Genomic DNA, 18,680 nt, shown 5'->3' on the forward strand with positions numbered 1-18,680 from the left:
TGGTCCAAATACTAGTTCCTGAAGACTTTCAAATGAAAAAAAGCATGTCTATATTTTTCATAAATGATGGGTCTCACTTACAAATTGTAAACACCTTTAATAAAACTAATAAACATCAACCACAAATTATGCATTTGTCTGGGAAAGAAGTAGAAGAAATGACAACTAATTTTGTTTTGAAATATAACATAAATGATTTATAAAATATTAAGAGAAATCAGATAGTTCATATTGTAAGGATAAAAATTATGAAAGAACTAATAGAGTTAAAAGAGTTTATTTCTCATAGGGTAAAATAGTTAAAAGAATTCAATCCAAACAATGAGTAATGTTGGTTAAAGTGGACTTCCTATATCAACTAGGTTGTTGATGTGGGTATATTTGGTCCTTACTTCTTAAAATGAATTGTAATGATTAATTTTAAACAAGTTATATTTAAAAGTGCATAGAGTGAAAAAGGAATATTTTTAATTATTTCATATGTAATTGCAGGTGTAAATTTTAATAAAAAAATTAAGAGCATTTTGATAAAATAAACTAAGTGTGGAATTGAGCTCATGCATGTATATAATACTTTTCAATTCCATTAATCGTAGACAAAGCAAATGGTTAGATGTCAACACCAACTAATGGAAATCTTGGATGTATCACAATTAAGTCTATAAATAAGTGTTTCGTCTTCATCATTCCCTCCAGGTAAACCTCTTAATAACTTCATTTCTACCAATTCAACAATGGTGCTTGAATATTTTTCATCCTACTCCTTACTCCCCCGACTCATCATCACTCCTTGCTTATTCATATTTCTCCTTTTCCTTCTGTACTCGATATCATTATTCCATGTCACTTTTACATTTGCCTCTACACCTACCACTTCTCTTTTGAAAGTTGAACAAGATCAAGAGGCAGTTGCTCTTCTAACATGGAAGACCAGTCTTGATAATCAAACCCAATCTTTCCTTTCTTCTTGGTCTGGACGCAATTCTTGCCATCATTGGTTTGGAGTGACTTGTCACAGGTCAGGAAGTGTCTCCAATTTAGACCTTGACAATTGCGGTTTGAGAGGTACACTCCACAATCTCAATTTCTCATCACTCCCTAACCTTCTCACTCTTAATCTTTATAATAACTCCCTTTATGGAACCATTCCAATCAACATTGGTAATCTTTCTAAACTAATCACAAATCTTAACTTTACTTTCAATCGTTTTACTGGTGTAATATCTCCCCAACTTGGATTTCTAACATCTCTTAGTGTTCTAGCATTGTCTTTTAATAATTTCAGAGGCCCAATTCCTCCTTCCATAGGTAACTTGAGGAACTTAACCACTTTGTACCTTCATAAAAACAAACTATCTGGTTATATTCCTCAAGAAATTGGATTGTTGACATCGCTTAATGATCTTCAATTGGCAATTAATAGTCTCACTGGTCCAATCCCTCCATCCATAGGAAACTTGAGAAACTTAACCACTCTACATCTTTTTGAGAATGAGTTTTCTGGTTCTATCCCTCAAGAGATTGGATTGTTGACATCACTTAATGATCTTAAGTTGGAAACTAATAGTCTTACTGGTCCGATCCCTTCATCCATTGGAAACTTGAGAAATTTAACCACTTTATATCTTTCTGAGAACAAGCTTTCTGGTTCCATCCCTCAAGAAATTGGATTGTTGATATCACTTAATGATCTTGAGTTGTCAATTAACAATCTCACCGGTCCAATCCCTCCTTCCATAGGTAACTTGAGGAACTTAACCACTTTGTACCTTCATACAAACAAACTATCTGGTTCTATTCCTCAAGAGATTAGCTTGTTGACATCACTTAATGGTCTTGAGTTGGCAAATAATAGTCTCACTGGTCCGATCCCTCCATCCATTGGAAACTTGAGAAATTTAACCACTTTATATCTTTCTGAGAACAAGCTTTCTGGTTCCATCCCTCAAGAAATTGGATTGTTGACATCACTTAATGATCTTGGGTTGTCAAATAACAATCTCACCGGTCCAATCCCTCCATCCATTGGAAACTTAAGAAATTTAACCACTTTATATCTTTTTGAGAACAAGCTTTCTAGTTACATCCCTCAAGAGATTGGATTGTTGACATCACTTAATGATCTTGAGTTGTCAAATAACAATCTCACCGGTCCAATCCCTTCTTCCATAGGTAACTTGAGGAACTTAACCACTTTGTACCTTCATACAAACAAACTATCTGGTTCTATTCCTCAAGAGATTGGATTGTTGACATCACTTAATGATCTTGAGTTGTCAATTAACAATCTCATTGGTCCAATCCCTCCTTCCATAGGTAACTTGAGGAACTTAACCACTTTGTACCTTGATAGAAACAAACTATCTGGTTCTATTCCTCAAGAGATTGGATTGTTGACATCACTTAATGATCTTGAGTTGTCAATTAACAATCTCACCGGTCCAATCCCTCCTTCCATAGGTAACTTGAGGAACTTAACCACTTTGTACCTTGATAGAAACAAACTATCTGGTTCTATTCCTCAAGAGATTGGATTGTTGACATCACTTAATGATCTTGGGTTGTCAATTAACAATCTCACCGGTCCAATCCCTCCTTCCATAGGTAACTTGTCTAGCTTAACCTTTTTGTTCCTTGATCACAATGAGCTTAGTGGTGTTATTCCTCTTGAAATGAATAATATCACTCATTTGAAATCTTTTCAGTTAGTTGAGAATAACTTCATTGGCCAACTACCGCAAGAGATATGCCTCGGTAGTGTTCTTGAGAACTTTACGGCCTCTGGAAACCATTTCACTGGTCCTATTCCAAAAAGCTTGAAAAATTGCACTAGCTTATTCAGAGTTAGGCTTGAAAGAAACCAGCTGACAGGGGACATAGCCGAAAGTTTTGGGGTGTACCCGACCCTAAATTATATTGATCTAAGCAGCAACAATTTTTATGGTGAGCTTTCTGGGAAATGGGGGCAGTGCCACATGCTCACAAACCTGAACATCTCCAACAACAATATTTCTGGTGCTATACCGCCTCAACTTGGGAAAGCAACTCAGCTGCGACAACTTGATCTCTCCGCCAATCATCTAAGTGGGAAGATCCCGAAAGAGTTGGGTATGTTGCCATTATTGTTCAAATTGTTATTAGGAAACAACAGTCTTTCAGGTAGTATTCCTTTGGAATTGGGAAACTTATCCAATCTTGAAATTCTTGACTTGGCATCAAACAACATAAGCGGTTCAATTCCCAAACAACTGGGAAACTTCTGGAAATTAAGGTCCTTCAACTTGAGCGAGAATAGATTTGTGGATAGCATTCCTGACGAAATAGGAAAGATGCATCATCTTCAAAGTCTTGATCTTAGTCAAAATATGTTGACAGGAGAGATGCCACCGCTGATTGGAGAATTACAGAACCTGGAAACGTTGAATCTCTCCCACAACGGGCTCTCTGGCACCATCCCACACACGTTTGATGATTTGATAAGTTTGACAGTTGCTGATATATCCTACAATCAATTGGAAGGTCCTCTCCCCAACATCAAAGCCTTTGCTCCATTTGAGGCATTCAAAAATAATAAAGGTCTGTGTGGTAATAATGTCACTCATCTCAACCCATGTAGTGCTAGTCGAAAGAAGGCCAACAAGTTTTCTATTTTGATCATAATACTCCTCATTGTGAGCCCTCTATTGTTCTTATTTGCTTTTATTATCGGCATTTATTTTCTTTTCCAAAAATTGAGGAAGAGAAAAACCAAGTCTCCTGAAGCAGATGTTGAAGATCTATTTGCAATATGGGGCCATGATGGGGAATTGTTGTATGAGCACATCATACAGGGGACCGACAATTTCAGTTCGAAACAGTGTATTGGCACTGGAGGATATGGTACTGTTTACAAGGCTGAGTTGCCAACAGGTCGGGTTGTTGCTGTGAAAAAGCTTCACTCATCAGAAGATGGAGATATGGCTGATTTGAAAGCTTTCAAAAGCGAGATTTATGCTTTAACACAGATAAGGCATCGCAACATCGTCAAGCTTTATGGCTTCAGTTCATTTGCAGAGAACTCATTTTTGGTTTATGAGTTTATGGAAAAGGGGAGTTTGCGAAACATTCTATGCAACGACGAAGAAGCAGAAAGATTAGATTGGATTGTGAGGCTAAACGTTATTAAAGGCGTGGCTAAAGCTTTATCCTATATGCACCATGATTGCTCACCTCCTGTAATTCATCGAGACATATCGAGCAACAATGTTTTGTTAGATTCAGAATATGAAGCTCATGTATCTGACTTCGGCACGGCTAGGCTTTTAAAGTCAGACTCATCTAATTGGACTTCATTCGCAGGAACTATTGGTTATACAGCTCCAGGTGCATTTTTCTTAGTGCCTTGCTTATCTCTAAATGGCCTCTATACGTCATATGGAACGTTTCTAATTGTTTGGCAGAGCAGAGCCTGATCTAATCTTCTTTGCAGAACTTGCTTACACGATGAAGGTGGATAATAAAACCGATGTTTATAGCTTCGGTGTTGTGACATTAGAAGTAATCATGGGAAGGCATCCCGGAGAACTCATCTCATCCCTGTTATCATCAGCGTCCTCCTCATCTACATCACCATCAACGGTCTACCATTTCCTGTTGAATGATGTGATAGACCAGCGCCCCTCACCTCCTGTGAATCAAGTGGCAGAGGAAGTAGTGGTTGCAGTGAAGTTGGCATTTGCATGTTTGTGTGTTAATCCCCAATCTCGGCCAACTATGCAACAAGTTGCTCAAGCACTCTCAAAACAGTGGCCACCATTGCCAAAACCGTTTTCTGTGATTACGTTGGGTGAGCTGCTGGGTCATGGTCATGGGGATCAAACTAGCTGAGGGTTCTCACTTCTCCATGTAAATTAATTATCAATTGATTATTACTGTAAAATGTAAAAGCAAGAAGGCATACTGTTATGACATCCATGAGGTGGGTGCAAGCAATCGTGCATAATTTCTCTTGGTTTTTTTTAACTTCTATTATAATATAAAACTACAATTATATTATTTTTTTAATATATTTGAAGGGTGGAATGTGCAGGTTATTCAGAAGCATGATCTGCCACCATGTGATGTTCTTGCAACCTTTGGAACATATTTTCCTTTGAAGGGCCCCTCAATCAGGTAGTTCATTTGTATCTATATCAGCTAAAGAGTCGTATGTAATGACATTTTTATTAAAGAATGTGATGATTTCACCTCCTGTTGCTTTCAACTTTGCAGGTGTATCAGTAACCAAGTAGGCTACTGAATATGAAGAGCCTGCTGGGGATGCACTCAAATTCAATCATCCGGAATCATTGATGTTTATCGTTTCAGTTCGATCCTAAGGTGAATGATTTCATTAACATGAAAATCTCTTTTTCTCTCTCTCATTTGTAATAGACCCGTAAATTGGTTGTGATGCAGGGCTGTCGTGGAGGAGTGCGGGAATGCCGATGACCGTGTCTCTGTTTCTGAGGCTGCCAAACAATCTGCATCACCGGATGGTTGGACAAGTTGCCCTCCATGCCAGGTTTGATCAGCTTCTGCTCTGTTATTTCACTCTATTCAAAGAGCTAAAAAAGCTGCCATCTTCACAGGGTTTCTCTGGGATGAATCCGGTTAACCAAAGTAGCTAGAGTAAAGTTCAGTGTGAAATGATCCCAGCCTTCTTATCCTTTGCCGATTACTTTCGGCCAAGGTTCTTCCTGCTCGAGAATGTGAGGATCTTCATGTCTTTCAACAAAGGACAGGCATTCTGACAAACTCTAGTTTCGTAGAGCAGTCTGTGAAGCATTCATCAGCATTATTAGATTGTAAATTCCCACCTTGGTCTTGAGCTGTGGTCACAACTGTTGAGGGTTAAAGCTAGAAGCAAAGAATTCATGACAGAGAAGATACATCTGTTGTATGGACGTTTATGTTTTTTCTTCCTCCCCTCTGTTTGGTTCCCGAGAAACTCGTGGGAAATGCAACCAAGTGAGTTGAAAATTTTGAAAATCTTATAATTGCCTCCATACTATGCTTTTTTATAAGTTTCGAATTTCTTCTTTATTCTACTTCACTCTCTCTCCTTATTTATATAAGGTTGTTGTGTTTGGTTGCTGAGAAAAGTGAGGAGAAGAGAGGGAAATGAAGCAATTGAATCTTGCGCTTTTATGTTGCTTTCTAGGGGGATTAGTGCTGAGAGCTGTAAGATTTAAATTTTTGGTTCTGCATTTTCTTAGCAAACAAACAGTGCTTTCTCTTACTGGATTTTGAATTTTGAGCTTCAATTGGGAAGATAGGTTATTTCTAGTGAAGATGTTCTTAGGGAAATATAAATTTCAACTGTACAGAGTTATTTTACTGAAAGTCAAAATTTATTTTTCCCATGCTTAACAGAAATATATTCACCAAAATAACTGGAGTTGCCAAGAGAAAAAATGTCTTTTGCTGGAATTGTATTTATTTTTGGGTATCATTTTATGATGAAGCGTATTTTTTATTTTTTATTTTGAATCTTTTTTGTATTTTTTAATCAGTTGCAGAGCATTTTGCATGAATATAGAGTGGTGTTAATTGAAGGGGTCTGAGCATTGTTCAGTTGAAGAATGGAATCTACAGGGCCATCGCAGTCTTTGAAGAGACCAGATTCCTCATTAACAAGAGGGGACCAGCTGATTATTACCCCTCTAGGTGCTGGAAATGAAGTGGGCCGTTCCTGTGTCTACATGTCCTATAAAGGGAAAACCATATTGGTATACCATAATGCGTTATTCTTTTATTTTGGTTGCTAGTTTTTATACTTTGTTTTCGACATTTTTTTTTAATTTGTTTGTTTCTATTTTGTTCCTGTTCTGTGATGATAGTTTGACTGTGGAATTCATCCCGCATACTCAGGCATGGCTGCTTTGCCATACTTTGATGAGATTGATCCTTCAACCATTGATGTCCTTTTCCTTGTTGAATATTGTAATGTTATTTGTTTTTATAACTTAGTGATCTGCTGAATTGAGAAATGAAATTTAGAGAATATCATGATTGTTCTTTTATATTGGACTATATACCTGGGTATGGTCATTTTTCTGCCAAAAAAAAAAAAATCATTGAATGAATTCTGTCCTGAATGGCCTTACTTAGAAAAAGTGACCAAACAACTATTGTTAAAGCATATAAAGATTTGACTGGGACCAGCTGCAAGTACTCCATCCGTATCTTCTCTTATCAATATCTGGTGCTATTAGGAGCACTGCAGCTATATCTTTAAAGGAATGAGACTGCATCTACCACCCAAATTTTAAGCCATCATCTGAATATGTCCTGCTTCTCAATGGCTTCTTCATTCCGTTTGCTAATATTTCTTTTTTCTCAAGGAATAAACTCTTGGAGATTCCTTTCCTTGTATGAAATAGCTTCCTAAAATTGAAATCTATCCCTGGGCTCTTGTCTGGCCTTGAGATTTTTTCGGCTTTGAATAGACTTTCTTGAGCCCAACTTTACTCCAGTTGAAATTCTGACTGCATGGCTGATGAATGCTCTCGAAATGGTTGAAATCACATCAATAGTTGGTGATCTACTACTATAAGCATGGTTATGAGAGTATTCTCTGTAGCTGTATTAGAGGGATCACTCTATACAAAGGCCGTTGGCCATTATAGGTTCCTTTTCTGGGGTTCTGGAGGGATGAAAGGGTTAATGGACCTACCCCTTTGCATCTCTGCATAAAGTGTCCATACACAAACTTGAACATGTACTTTCATATGTAAGAGTGCGAGAGGTTACAAATAATTGAATCTATCAGCTAAAATTCCTTCAGAAAAACCCCAACCATTCACCTTCTTTGATTATGTTGAAGTTCCCATTGCTTTTCTCAGCATTGTTTTCTTCTCGGTAAATGGATTTATGGTAATCACATACTTATCTTTGAGCAGTGCTCTTAGTTGTGGTATGTACCAGCATATCTTCTTAAAAATCATTTCATTTGATATCTTGCATGTCTGTCTTGTCAATGAACTTTTGTAGATCTTGAAACTTTTTGGTGGAACTTTTATCTTTAGTTTTTCTTTTTGTCTATCTACTCTACTTTCTCATCTGAAATTGCCCCTGTTCTTTTGGATGTGCTTTCCACTTTATTGCATTGTAATGTGTTGCATTTCCTGTGCAGCTTTCACTTGGATCATGCCGCATCCCTTCCATATTTCCTGGAGAAGGTTGGCCATTTTCTTAATCAAATTTTATGCAATTACTTTGCGTATGTTTTTAAATAAGCTAAAATATTTGAATTTGTTCATTAGACCACATTCAAAGGGCGAGTTTTTATGACTCATGCAACGAAGGCTATCTACAAGTTGCTTTTGTCTGATTATGTAAAAGTGAGCAAAGTTTCAGTTGAAGATATGTTGTATGATGAACAAGACATTCTTCGCTCCATGGATATTTTTGTTTATAGATGTATGTTTCAATCTCCATTTTTTTAAGGCTCGTAATCTTTCTCCTCAAGTTCAAACTGGTTTTGAAGCTAATCTAAATGCATCCCTTTCCCTAGTTGGTGGTGAGTGACTTTGATTTGGCTTTTTTCATCTTTACCCTCAAAGATCCTATGCGTTTTCTCCCACCAAAGGCACTGAGCTAAACAACAAGTATCAACTAGAAATTACTCCCAATCATGGAAATCTTTTCTTATTTCTCACCATCAAATGCTCCAATGCTACTTATACTTCCAGTGTACTATGTTCACCATTTTACATTGGGGCTTTTCTTACATATATTTATTATATACATATATATTCTTATTTGTCTATCCCACCATCCCCCCCCCCCCCTCCCTTCCAAAACTAAAAAATAAAAAAATAAAAAAATAAAAAAATGAAAGAAATCCAATGCTACTTGTTTTACTCTTTTATGTGGATTATTTTTGTTTTTCATCAACTATCCTAATGTTGTTTGTTGCTCTCTTTTATGCCTTGACAATGTTAGTATTGTTTTTATTTATAAATTTTTGTGAACTTGTTATTTTTTTAGAGCTCGTATAATATCTTACCTAGAAAGTGTTCTTAGTTAAAAAAAGCATTATAATTCTATAGTTCCTTATCAGTTGTCTAATACCCTAACTGAGAAGGTTTGTTAGGTATATTATTATATGTCATGTTGAATGAAGCCCAAGCCTTTGGTGCCCTTGAGGCTTGGGTCAGGTGGTAAAGGGATTGGGAGGCAAGTCCCAATGGGAACAAAATTTACCTATCAAAAAATAAAAAATAAAAAATGAAGCCTTTGATTCTATTTTTTAAATTGTTTTTTTTTGTATGTTGTGAATTTACGATAACGAGATGCATGTAATGTAAGATTATGGTTGTGCCTTTTATGTAACTATCTGTTTTAAGGCATGAATTTCTCAACGGTTACAATATCTATCAAAAAAAAAAAAAAAAGAACAAAAGTTATGGTCGCAATGGTCCATGTATCACAGATTAGCTTAAATCCAGTTATTTAAATTTGTGATTAGCTCTAATGCTCTATCTTAGGACTCTTATTTGAAATTAGTAGTGCCACAAATGTTTACTACCTTGTCCTAAAGCCTTAATCTTTCTACCGTAGACATTCATACCTGAATCATAGATTATACCTGAGTGTAAGTACTATTGTTTTAGATCTATATAACATCTGTGGGCTTTCTGTACTTCACCTTCCATGAGAACAGATGGGTTTTGTCTTCAGTTCTGGACATAAGGAGATATTGGCAAATAACACTAAAATAGTAGGAATTAGTCTCTTAAGATATAAATGAGATTAATTCATGTTTTGTGTTCCACAACAGCATTTTTTCTATTGTTCTGAATTTAGTTTCAAAATTGTTACATAACTAATCTAATAAAATATAGAACTTGTTCACTAAAAAAGGCAATATGGTGTGTGTGTGTATCTCATATTCCAAAATATTGGTTGCATATAATCCTGATCTATTGCAGAATGTTCGGCCATTTACAACAATTGACTTTAGATATATAGCTTAATTTTATTATCTCATTTAATCTTCCTGTAACTGTAATTAAGTCTCCCTTCTGCAGGTTTTTGATTTCCATCAGACTTTAGAAGTAAATGGTATACGATTTTGGTGTTACACAGCTGGCCACGTCCTTGGTGCTGCCATGTTTATGGTTGATATTGCTGGTGTCCGAGTACTTTACACTGGAGACTATTCTCGCGAAGAAGATCGTCATCTCCATGCTGCTGAGATCCCACAGTTCTGCCCTGATACTTGCATAATTGAATCCACTTATGGTGTCCAACTCCATCAGCCTCGGCATGTGAGAGAAAAGCGCTTCACAGATGTCATCCACTCAACCATTTCTCAAGGGGGCCGTGTTCTAATCCCTGCATATGCTCTAGGTCGTGCCCAAGAACTTGTTATCCTTGATGAGTATTGGTCTAACCATCCTGAGCTCCATAACATCCCCATATTTTATGCTTCCCCCCTTGCAAAAAGGTGCATGGCTGTTTACCAGACATCAATTCCATGAATGAGAGGATCCGCAACCAATTTGGAAATTCGAATCCCTTTGGCTTCAAGCACATATCACCCTTAAAGAGCATTGAGAATTTTAATGATGTAGGTCCATCAGTGGTGATGCCGAGCCCGGGTGGGCTTCAGAGTGGGTTGTCAAGACAACTGTTTGATATGTGGTGCTCTGATAAGAAAAATGCATGTGTTTTACCTGGGTATGTTGTGGAAGGGACATTGGCAAAAACCATCATTAATGAACCCAAGGAAGTTACTTTAATGAATGGTCTTACTGCTCCCCTCAACATGCAGGTCCATGTCATTTCTTTCTCTGCCCATGCAGATTTTGCACAGACAAGCACATTCTTGAAGGAGCTCATGCCACCTAACATCATTCTTGTTCATGGAGAAGCTAATGAGATGGGGCGGCTCAAACAGAAGCTTATCACCCAGTTTGCTGACTGCAACACCAAAATTATTTCCCCAAAGAACTGTCAGTCAGTTGAAATGTATTTCAACTCTGAAAAAATGGCAAAAACCATTGGGAGGCTGGCTGAAAAGACCCCAGAAGTTGGTGAAACTGTCAGTGGTTTACTGGTAAAGAAAGGGTTCACTTATCAGATAATGGCACCTGATGATCTCCATGTCTTCTCGCAGCTATCCACGGCAAATGTCACCCAGAGGATTACTATTCCTTACACTGGTGCCTTTGGTGTAATAAAGCACAGGCTGAAGCAGATATATGAGAGTCTTGAGTCATTGCCAGATGAAGAATTTGAGGTTCTAGCTTTTCGAGTCCATGAACGGGTGACAGTGAAGCATGAGTCGGAGAAGCATATTTCACTGCATTGGACATCAGATCCAATTAGTGACATGGTCTCTGACTCCATTGTGGCTCTAGTTTTAAACATCAGTCTTGAGATCCCCAAGGTAGTAGTTGAATCAGAGGCCATAAAAACTGAAGAAGAAAATGGGAAGAAAGCAGAAAAGGTTATCCACGCACTCCTTGTTTCTCTGTTTGGAGATGTGAAGTTGGAAGGGAATGGGAACCTGGTGATAAGCGTTGATGGAAATGTGGTGCATCTTGATAAACAGAGTGGGAATGTTGAAAGCGAAAATGAAGGCCTCAAGGAAAGAGTGAGAGTGGCATTCCAGCGGATCCAAAATGCTGTGAAGCCAATCCCTCCATCTGTGTCTTAGCTCCTTCCTTCAGGTTTTCTCTGTATTTTCAACTTCTTCCTAATTAATTCTGAATGTTGAGGTTAAAGTTCTATATCAATCAATATTTCTTAATGTAATTAGTCTGCTTATTTTAGGAAAATATTCAACACTGATCCACCTCAGTCCCAAGCTAGATCACATACATATTTTAGGAAAATATGTGGTAATGCTCAAGAGATTTTCCTCTATGATTTTTGCGATTCGTCTGACCTTCACAAATGCATTGTCTTGTTGAACAGTGTCATCATATCCCCAGAATTTATGGTTATTAATGCATAACTTGAATGCTTCATTAGTGAAGCATGTAAATAATGTTTTTGTTTTCCTGGGTTGTGCTATTGTTTGATGCTAATTCTAGATCTGGTGATGAGTGGTCTTCTGCTATTAAGATGAGACTTGAGCCTGTTAGTAATTTTCTCAGCAACCTTTGTTTAAAATGGAGCTTTTGTGAGCATGGAAATCTTGGGTTACTGATAAATTTGACCACCCATGGACAACAACCACGTTGCTTGTTGCTCAGTCCTATCTAGGGATTCAAATAGAAGATTTACAGGAGATATTGTTAAATTCTTATAGATTAGTTAGCAGTTTTATCTGCAAATATGAAATCAACTCTTGTAAATTAAGAAAGCTTGGTTGTAGGTTAGTTGGAGTAGTTATTTAGTTCCTATTATCGTGTCTTGTATTTTCTATAACAAAGACTTCTATAAAGCATTTTAATAGAAAGTCAAAACACACAAATTATTCCTTCAAATATTTCTCTTATTTTTATGGTATCAAAGCTTTGTTTGATAGATTATATATTTAAGCCTTACCGCATGTTTGTTTCCTTCATTTGCATATTTGTTTCTTTAATCTATTGGGTAAGTCCAAAAGGGCTTTTTGTGGTTGTTTATCTATAGACCTGGGTATCTCTCCACATATTTGACATTTCATTTGAGTCCACTCCTACTAACTCGTCCAAAAACACTGAAACCTAAGCCTCCAAATTTGATTTGCATTCTGTCTGGATCATCACTATCCATTTGAATGGTGATAATTTTCCTTGTTGGTCTCAGTCCATTTGAATATATATTCGTTGGTTTTTTTTCTAATAGCTATTTCACTTGTACAAATCTAGGGTGAGATGATTTAAATTACATATACAAGATATTGTTATCTTTATTTTGATTAATCGATAATGAGTGATGGATGAGTGGATCCGCCTAGTGGTTTAAAAGTTTTTGACATAATGCTTGAGATGAGTGTGATAAACTGATTTAATGTCTTAATTTAAATACTTATATATAATAAGAGAATGAAGAGAAGGAAAGGAAAGAAAATGAAAGAGAAGGAAAATAATTATGATCAGAATTCGAGTTATGATTAGGATTTGATAAAGAGAATTGTTAGGATTTTGTTTGGAAAAAGGTTTTTGAAAACAATTTTGAAAAACAGTTTTTGATAATAATTTTTAAAAATTATTATTTAATATTTTATAAAACAAAGTAAATGTTTTTAAATTATTTTCTCTATTTTTAAAATAACTTTTTAAAAATAAAAAATAACTAAAAGATGCTATTTGAAAATATAGTCTTATGTTTTTTTTCTTCTTTTTTATTTTCAAGAATAGAAAATATTTTTTTGTTTTTAAAAATAGAAAATAAAGTGTTTTTCAGATAACATCGTTGATAAATTTTATTTAAGTTTTTACACTTTGTTTAGATATATTTTCGGTTTTTTGTTTAGAAAAATAGAAACTTTTATATAGAAAATAGAAATTCTTATATAAAAAATATAGACTTAGATTATGTTTCTAAATTTTTTAAATAAATTTCAAATATTGAGGTGATAAATGTTTTTTTTTTTAATATCTCAATTTTTTAATCAATTTTAAAAAAAACCATTGCATTTTTTGTAAATGATTATAAGACTTTTTATATTCTATATAGAAGTTATCCTTATTTTTTATTTTCTAAAATAGAAAATAAAAAATCCATCCTAATGGACTCTTAATTATTTATATAACTTAACTAATTAAAAACAAATGTATAGAAAGAAAGGGAAGCAACCTTTTTCTTATGAGACGTTTTGTACAATAATTTAATTCATGGTCCCATGTATGGTACCATGAATTATACATAATAAGGGAATGGAAGGGAAGGAAAAGCAAGAAAAGGGAAGACAAAGAAAATAATTATAATTAGGATTAGAGTTGGGATTAGAATTTGACAAAGAGAATGGTTAAGGTTTTGTTTGAAAAGTGTTCTTTAAAAATAATTTTGAAAAACAGTTTTTAGAAAATTATTCTTTAATGTTTTATAGAACAAAGTTTGTTTGAAAACCTCAAATATTTTTAATCTATTTTCTATATTTTTAAAATAACTTTTTTATCTGTAATGTTTTATTTTTAATCATTATCTATGTTTGTATAATTATTTTTTAAAATAGATTTCAAAAAACAAGTGAAAAAGACTAAGAATAATCAAAAGATATTATCTTAAAATATAGTGTCATATTTTTTGCTTCTTTTATGTTTTTAAGAATAGAAAATAGTTTTTTGTTCTTAAAAAAAAAAAACTGAAAATATGATGTTTTGAATAAAATTTTTTAAGTTATTTTCAATTGTTTTCCCTTATTTCCTTAAGTTGTTTTAAAAATTAATTACACAAACATAAAAATAATTAAAACTAAAATACTACATACAAAATTTATTTTTAAATTATATTTAAAAACATAAAAAGCATATTAAAAACATTTGACATTCCCAAATAGATATGTGTTTTACAAAACATCATAAAACAGTTTTAAAATTTTATTTTAAAAAACAATTATCAACTGGACCTAAATCTTCCCACCCTCAGTTTTTCTTTCTTTTTTTCTTTTTTTCTTTTTACATACAATTCTTAGATATGAATAAAAAACTTTGTTCTTCAACCTCTCAACTCTCATCCTAACTAAACCATAATCTTATTTTACCTTTTTTTTTCCCATTCATTTCCTTCTATACCTTTTTTAGAAAAAATTTCTGGGTGCACGATTAGATTAACTGCTAAGTGCTGACCAATTATTTTTAATAGTATAATAAAATATGAGAAAATTATTTTATAACAATTTTTTTTCTTTCCTTAATATTTTGTGGAGCAAATATAGGAACAAGATTACATATTTGTCGGGTATTATATTTTATGTTTCTTTTTTGTTTTTAAAAATAGAAAATAATTATTTATTTTTAAAAACAGAAAATAGGGTGTTTTTTAAATTACATCATTTATTTATTTTCAGTTATTTTCCCTTGTTTTCTTGAGTTGTTTTAAAAAAATAATTATACAAAAATATAAAAAATGATTAAAAATAAAGTATTATAGATAAATTTTTCTTTTTAAAACTATATTTTAAAAATATAGAAAATGGGTTAAAAACATTTCGCATTCTCAAACAGATAAATGTTCTACAAAACATCAAAAAATAATTTTAAAACACTATTCTCAAAAATTATTTTTCAAAATTATTTCTGAAACAAGTTATCAAAACTAGACCTTAATCTTCCTACCCTCATCTTTTCTTCCTCTTTTTTTTTTTTTTTTCTATATAAATCTCAAATACAAAATGATAAAAATACTTTGTTCTTCAACCTCTTAGCGCCTCTCATCCTATCAAAACCATCTTATTTTATCTCTCTTGTTTTTTCTATTCTTCTTTTTTTTTTCTTTTTTAGAAAAAAATTGGGTGCACGACTAAGTTCACTCTCAAGTACTGATCAATTATTTTCAAAATTAATTTTTTTAGTAACTCAATTTTTTAATCAATTTTAAAAAACCACTACATTTTATATAAGATTCTAAGACTTCTTATATTTTATATAGAAGTTATTGTTATTTTTTTATTTTTAAAAATAGAAAATAAAAATCTATTATGGACCCTGCATTTCAGTTCAATGCATTCCCACTCGATGACAAAACTCGTTTTTATTTGTTTGGTGAAAATATGATTTTTAGAAAAAGACTTGGAGTCGCCACTTATTTTTGTTTTATTTTTTAAAAGGTAAACAAAATAAGAAAGAAAACCCTAAGTGTGACTCCTTATTTGGAAAATGTGATTTGTGAAAAACCAAATCTAGACTCGGGGGTCAGGTTACTTATCGGGAATGTACAATAAGGACCATAACACCTCTCTAAGTCCCTAAAAACGGGTCTCTACTAATAAAATGAAGCACGTGTGACAATTGATTGATTAAACGTGGATACCAAAAGATGATCATACACTAGTAGCCAAAACAAAGCGTAGAGAATGGTCAAAGTGAGAGCAGGTGTGTACCTTGGCAGCAAGTGAATAGTGCGCTATCATAAAATAGGGTTAGTATACAAGAATGAGCGTAAAATATATCACATACATCACCAAACAGAATATGAAATCACCTATAGCGCACATGACATTTCACTCAAGTTCATTTTTATTTTAAGTAGTACTTCTTTGATGTTGGGCCCCCACCAAAGCCCAATTTATCTTTCATGAATAGGTCTCACAAATTCCCTTGTTTTAGAATTATGAAAAAAAAAAAAATCATTCTTGCTTATGTGAAATAAAAAAAAAAAAGATTATTTGAAAACCAGATTGGAATTAAAACTGTTCGAGGAAAAACTGGATTTTTGAAATTTGTTTGAAAATTGGAGTCTCGAAGATTATTTGAAAATTAGGGTTTTGGAAAATAAATTTAAGAATGAGAATTTTAAAAATTAAATTTCAAAGGAATTGGAATTTTGAAATTTATTTGAGAATTGGAGATTTGCAAATTAAATTTAAGAATTGGGATTTCGGAAATTAAGTTTGAAAGAGATTGGAACTTTGAAAATTATTTGAGAAGTAGAGACCATGAAAATTAAATTATATAAATTGGAATCTTGGAAATTATTCGAAGGTGGAAAAAAATAAATAAATAAAATGATAATAATAATAATAATAATAATAATAATAATAATAATAATAATAATAATAATAATAACAATAACAATAACAATAATAATAATAATAATGATAATAAATAAATAAATGTGAAAATTGAAATTTTGGAAATTGGAAATTGGAAATTGAGTTCGAAAATTAGAAAATGGGAGTTTCAAAAATTGAAAATTAGATTTAGAAATCGGAATTTTGAAGAATTATTTAAAGATGAATTTTAAAAATAAATAAATAAATGAAATAATAATAATAACGATTAAAGAAATAAATGTGAAAATTGGTATTTTGGAAATTGGACATTAAATTTGGAAATAAGAATTTAAAATAAATGTTTAAGGATGGAATCTTAAAAATAAATAAATAAATAGAATAATAATAATGACGAAAATAATAATGATTATATAAATAAATGTGAAAATTGGAAATTAAATTTGAAAATCGAAATTTTTTAAAGATTTATTTAAAGATGAGATTTTAAAAATAAATAAATAAATAGAATAGAATAATATTAATAACGAAAATAATAATGATTAAATAAATAAAATGTGAAAATTGGAAAATTATTTAAAGTCAAAGAGGGTTTATGAAAAATGTTTGCGGGGAAGAAACGTGGTAGCCAAATTTATTAAGGAATGAAAAATATTTAAAATCGAGGAATAGAAAAAAAAAAGAATAAAAATAAAGATGAAGATAATAATAATAATAATAATAATAAATAAAAAATAAACAAAATGAAGGATGCATGCCTCATTGATAATGGCAAGAGTTGATTTGTTAAAATTGGATTTATTTAAAATAAAAAAAAAAAAATTAAATAAGTAAATATGCATGAAGGTGGATCAAGACACGTATGAATTTTGAAAGGGCGTATAGGTGGGTAGCCATGCAGTTTTGGGATCACGCATGTGGGCCTAGGGTGCAATGGAGGTTGCTCTATTGATGCCAGTGGTGTATGCAACTTGTCTAAGTGGACCAACTGACAACCCTTGTAAAAAAAGCACCCATGCCCTCATTCCTAAGCATGGCTTTCGTCACCCCGCCTGTTGACCCCTGACTCAACTGGATTCTCACCAAACCCGTCCTAGTGATGATCATAACGATCAAGACTTGGATCATAAACGCCCCCAACGTCAAGCGTGACATCGAGGTCATCCAACACTTGTTGATCTCTGGTTCGAATGATTCGACGAATCATGGAGTAGCCAAGAGCTTCATTGCAGTGGAAGCCGTCATTGTGTGTACCCACTCGCTTAAGGCCTAGAACAGCGGAGAAAGCAGAAACCCCAGAATGAGCCATGAGAGGAAGCATCATGTACCAGGGGAATAAGAAAAGTTTCTCTGTAAACCCTCTGACTTTGCTCCAGTTGCAATTTTGTGTAGCCTTGGTAACGCCTCATGAAGTCGATGTTGCGTTCAGCGCAGTCCACCTCCAAAACTTGGCTTCGATCTGATTCCTATATGGCCCACTCTGAACATGAAAGATTTCGTGCATTTTTTAGAGAGAGAGAGTGGATTCTAGAGTAGGAGAGATGGAAGAGAGAAATGGACATGATGATGACTTCAGTGGGCATGAAGGGTGATTATTGGTATGATGTTGTAAAGTGATATACTTGGATTCATGTATGATGGAGGTGAATAGGAAGGGATTTATGGGAGAGTGGGGTATGAAGTTGGAGGTGTGCATGGAGCAGTGGCAACTACAATAGCTATGAGCTAGTGAGTGGACTCGGCGTGTGCCTAGGCTGTTGGGGCGGCATGTTCAGTTTTTAAGATCATCCCGTGTAACCAAATACCTGAATGCTAAAATCAGTTTTTTGTAAATTCCCAGCCACCAAACATAGGCTTGAGTAAAGAAATGTTGAACATGAATCAAAAAGTGTGGAATGAGAGCCATTTGAAATGGCGAAACCAGCAAAAAGAAGAAACCCACCTGGCCTGAAGCTCAAAAATCCTAGGAACCCAAAAAAAAAAAAAAAAAAAAAACGGGTGTGATTTCCATACTTTTAAATTTTTTCCCAACAAAATCTATGTG

At 33.7% G+C, this 18,680-nt stretch overlaps 1 protein-coding gene and 1 pseudogene across 1 annotated transcript; both read left to right on the top strand.

The window, feature by feature from the left end:
• Positions 1-734: 734 nt before the first annotated feature.
• Positions 735-5,548, top strand: LOC117926861 (MDIS1-interacting receptor like kinase 2-like). The gene is made up of 4 exons (XM_034846154.1): positions 735-4,362; positions 4,469-4,825; positions 5,055-5,151; positions 5,437-5,548. The coding sequence occupies exons 1-4, from the start codon at positions 735-737 to the stop codon at positions 5,546-5,548; spliced, it is 4,194 nt and encodes a 1,397-aa protein (XP_034702045.1).
• LOC117926862 lies at positions 4,867-11,820 on the top strand (annotated as a pseudogene).
• The last annotated feature ends 6,860 nt before the right edge of the window (positions 11,821-18,680 follow it).

Source organism: Vitis riparia, chromosome 12, assembly GCF_004353265.1.
Source record: "Vitis riparia cultivar Riparia Gloire de Montpellier isolate 1030 chromosome 12, EGFV_Vit.rip_1.0, whole genome shotgun sequence".
NCBI classification, from domain to species: Eukaryota; Viridiplantae; Streptophyta; class Magnoliopsida; order Vitales; family Vitaceae; genus Vitis; species Vitis riparia.